The sequence below is a fragment of the Guillardia theta genome (genome assembly GCF_000315625.1).
Source record: "Guillardia theta CCMP2712 unplaced genomic scaffold GUITHscaffold_369, whole genome shotgun sequence".
Classification (NCBI taxonomy): Eukaryota; class Cryptophyceae; order Pyrenomonadales; family Geminigeraceae; genus Guillardia; species Guillardia theta.
The window spans coordinates 9,261-13,198 of NW_005434311.1; the positions used below are offsets into that span (position 1 = coordinate 9,261).

At 62.6% G+C, this 3,938-nt stretch overlaps 3 protein-coding genes across 3 annotated transcripts; 1 reads left to right on the top strand and 2 right to left on the bottom strand.

Annotated features, from left to right (window-relative positions):
* Positions 1 to 2,058: 2,058 nt before the first annotated feature.
* Positions 2,059 to 2,517, bottom strand: GUITHDRAFT_83338 (hypothetical protein; the record flags this gene model as incomplete). The annotated part of the gene is made up of 1 exon (XM_005818147.1): positions 2,059 to 2,517. A coding segment is annotated over one exon (459 nt), but the record flags the coding sequence as incomplete, so codon positions are not given.
* A 345-nt stretch (positions 2,518 to 2,862) lies between these two features.
* GUITHDRAFT_83335 (hypothetical protein) lies at positions 2,863 to 3,090 on the bottom strand (the record flags this gene model as incomplete). Its single annotated transcript, XM_005818148.1, has 1 exon — positions 2,863 to 3,090. A coding segment is annotated over one exon (228 nt), but the record flags the coding sequence as incomplete, so codon positions are not given.
* Positions 3,091 to 3,497: 407 nt separating this feature from the next.
* GUITHDRAFT_122571 (hypothetical protein) lies at positions 3,498 to 3,938 on the top strand (the record flags this gene model as incomplete). The annotated part of the gene is made up of 1 exon (XM_005818149.1): positions 3,498 to 3,938. The coding sequence occupies one exon, from the start codon at positions 3,498 to 3,500 to the stop codon at positions 3,936 to 3,938; it is 441 nt and encodes a 146-aa protein (XP_005818206.1).

Here is a 3,938-nt window from a genome sequence, read left to right on the forward strand (position 1 = left end):
TGCTCGACGCTCGTCTCACCGCCAGCTCTTGCCCCTAGCAGCACGAACAAGCTCTGTCCCTTCCCCGCCATCCCCGCCTCCCCTCCAGCTCCACCACGACCCTCCCCATCACTCGGCATCGCGTCGCTCGAGCACGGACCTGAGCCGTCGGCCCGCCTCAGAAGCACGGGTGTCGGGGATGTTGGGAGGCAGGGCGGCGCCTCGGAGCCGTCGGATGCGTCGGATGTTGTACGAGTTGTCGCTAGCAAGGCTGCTCAGAGCCTCCATCGCGCAATCCTCCAACCACCCGCTGCCCTCATGCCTTTGCATCGCCCTCCCTACCGCCTCGATCGCTCCCGCCTCCCGCGCCCGCGCCTGGCTGTCAGCCATGCCCTCCGTCATGCTGCGCAAGGCCTTGCATCCGTCACACTGTAGCCATCGTTCGTCCACGTGTCTGGACATGGCGCTGACGACGGCCTCGATCGCTCCCGCCTCCCGCGCCCGCGCCTGGCTGTCAGCCATGCCCGCCGTCATGCTGCGCAAGGCCTTGCATGCTGACCAATTCAAGTACATATTGTCCGCGTACGTGGACATGGCGCTGACGACGGCCTCGATCGCTCCCGCCTCCCGCGCCCGCCCCTGGCTGTCAGCCATGCCCGCCGTCATGCTGCGCAAGGCCCTGCATCCGTCACACTGTAGATATCGGTCGTCTGCGTGTGTGAACATGGCGCTGACGACGGCCTCGATCGCTCCCGCCTCTCGCGCCCGCGCCTGGCTGTCAGCCATGCCCTCTGTCATTCTCTCAAGTGCTTCACAGGAAGATCCTTGTACCCCAGCGTCTTCCACGTGTCTAGTCATGGCCCTGACGACGGCCTCGATCGCTCCTGCCTGCATGGCCGGGAGCTTGTTCTGCTCGTGGCCCTTGGCTATCGCTGTCATCACTTGGCATAGACCTTGCTGTATCTTCGCGTTGCTCTGGTGCCTGGTCATGGCGCTGACGACGGCCTCGATCGTTCCTGCATCTGACAATGTGCCCTGGTATCGGAAGTACTGCATTGTGTACTTCAGGGCCTCACACGCAGCCTGCTGTACTTGCCAGTCGTCCGCGTGCATGGAAATGGCGCTGACGACGGCCTCGATCGCTCCCGCCTCTCGTGCCCTTGCCTGGCTCTCATTCCTGAAGCTGATAGTGAAGTCCAGGGCCTTGCACGCAGCCTGCTGTACCCCCGCGTCGTTCGCGTGCGTGGTCATGGCGCTGATGACGGCCTCGATCGCTCCCGCCTCTCGTGCCCGCCCCTGGCTCTCTTTGATCAAGCTGATAGTGTTCTGCAGGGCCGAGCACGCAGCCTGCTGTACCCCCGCGTCGTCCGCGTGCGTGGTCATGGCGCTGACGACGGCCTCAATCGCTCCCGCCTCCCGCGCCCGCCCCTGGCTCTCTTGGATGCCACTGACGGTATGCCTCAGGGCCTCGCATGCAGCCTGCTGTACCCCCGCGTCGTCCGCGTGCGTGGTCATGGCGCTGACGACGGCCTCGATCGCTCCCGCCTCTCGCGCCTTGACCTTGTCAGCCTCCCCGTTCCGAGCCATGCTGACCAAGGCTTCGCACGCAGCCTGCTGTACCTCCGCGAGAGCCTCGTACGTCCTCATCTCCTGCATCACCGCCTCTATGCTGTCGTCAGCTCCCGTCCTCAGCAGCCTCCATGCCTCCCTTGCCGGCTGCTCCGTCCCGCTTCCGTCTTGTGCCCCTACCGCTGCCGGCAGCGCCTGAGCTCCCGTCCTCAGCGAGCTGAGAGCGTCGCTGCCCGTGGACTCCAAGGCGGTGCAAGCTGACTCTTGCAGCTCCACGAGCTCTGCGTACTTGCGCTTCCTGACTCTCCTCGCCACCGCCTCGATCCCTCCCCCCGCTGCCTCTCCGATCCTTCTCCATGCAGCTTCTGCCATGCTGCGTATGCCTCGGCATAGCGACTGGTTGCCGGCCCCTGCCCGCTGCTGTCCAGGCGTCCTGTCTGACCATGTCCATGCGTTTGCCCCCTCATCCCCCTCCGCTCCGGCTCTTCCTACAGCTACCGCAAGCTCGGCGAACCTCGGGCGGTCCTCCTCCCTCGTCGCCCAGCAGCTCTCCAGCAGGGCCCACAACCCGTCCGGGCACCCTCCGAGGAGGTGCTCTCGAGGCAGCCTCCCACCCCCGCACACGTACCCGATCACAGTCGGGTCCGTCATGGGGTAGTAGGGGGTCATGCCCGAGGTCAGGATCTCCCAGCACGTGACCCCGTAGGCCCACACGTCGCTCTTCTCCGAGCACCGGCCTCTCTGCATCGACTCTGGGGGCATGTAGCGCACCGGCAGCGCTCGCCCCGCTACCCTCCCGTCACTCCCGTCCACCAGCTCCCCTGCCCGCCCGTACCCCGCCACCTTCACCGACGTCCTCCCCACGTCCTCCTTGTCGAAGCCCATGACCAGCACGTGCCGAGCCGCGAGGTCCCGGTGCACGACCCGCTGCTCAGCCAGGTGCTCCATGCCCTGCGCGATCTGCTCCATCATCGCCGTCTGGTGCCCTCGCGTCACCTGCCCCGCCAGCCTCCCCAGCAGAGCCTCCCTCAGCGACCCCAGCTCGGCGAGCTCGGTCAGCAGCAGGGGACAGCCGTCGGCGTCGTGGCTCTGCCCCATGTAGCGTACAAGCCGAGGACGCGGCCCGAGTCTGAGCATGACCGCGGCTTGTCTGCCGCCGTCGTCTTGCCTGAGCTTGAGCACGGCTACCTTGATCTTGCCGGGCCCTGCTCTCCTTCCTTGCAGGCGGAGGTGACCTATGTAGAGGGTCTGGGAGGAGCCTGCTGAGATAGGCTGCCGCTCCATCTCCACGTCGTGGCTGGGGACGAGCAGCGCGTGTCGCTCCTGCCACTCCTGGATGGCGCTGCGGAGAGCGAGGTTGGGTACAAGGTGGTCGGAGGGGAGGAGGGCGCCGGTGAGGGCTCTGGAGAGACGATGGCGGAGCCAGGTCTCGATGGAGGATCTCTCGTAGGTGTGGCCATCGCAGCAGGTGACAGGGTCGGTCATGAGCGCCATGCTGATGGGGCAGATGAAGGACCGGAGCGCTCCCTGGTCCGCTGCCATGGCGGGGCCGAGGAGCGAGGGGAGGGGAGGGGAGGGGATAAAGGGGGTACGTGCAGCGAGGGAGCGAGGGGGTGCGAGGCCGGTCTAGACAGGGGTAGGGGGTGGTACGAGGAGGGGAGAGGAGGGAGGAGGGGTGGTCCAAAAAAGAAAAGCTAATCCTACCAGCGGCTACGGGGGAAGTGTAAAACTAAAAAGAAGAAGAATAAGTCTTGTTGCTGCCTTTTGTGTGCGATGGTACCTTCCGGGTATGTGTTGTTGCTGCCTTCTGTGCATTTGGTACTGATGGTCTGAGGCGGGTGGCTTTCTACAAGGGAGAGGACCAAGGGGATCTGAGGATAGATTGCAATCACTTCAAGATATCTGATCAAGAAATGACAAGGTGGATGTCTGATGTGGAAAAAACGGCAATGAATCCTTTGATTGTGAAGTTCAACAGGATCAATCTTGAGAACTCTTGCTTGAGTGATGTCAAGGACATCATCTTTGATAGGTACATGGAGTTATGCAAGTCAGAGATCGAGGAATTCAACAATGCCAACTTTATGTGCGAGATGTGCTGCTCTTGGACACCTTCTGAAGAGTGCAATAGATTGTCTGCCTGCAAGACCTGCACAGATAATTATTTTGTATGGAGATGCTCTACATGTGATGATGTGTTTGAGCACCTCGACGCGATGGAAACCGCAGTATGTCGCGATGGACGCTTGATAAAGGAGCGACACTGCAAGAGATGTGAAGCGGAGCTCGAGTTGTCATGCTGGGATTGTGGAATGGTATACAAACTGTGCAATGGATATGATGAGGAATATTGCTCATATGGCTGCAAGTCTAGAAACGCATGGTTGTAG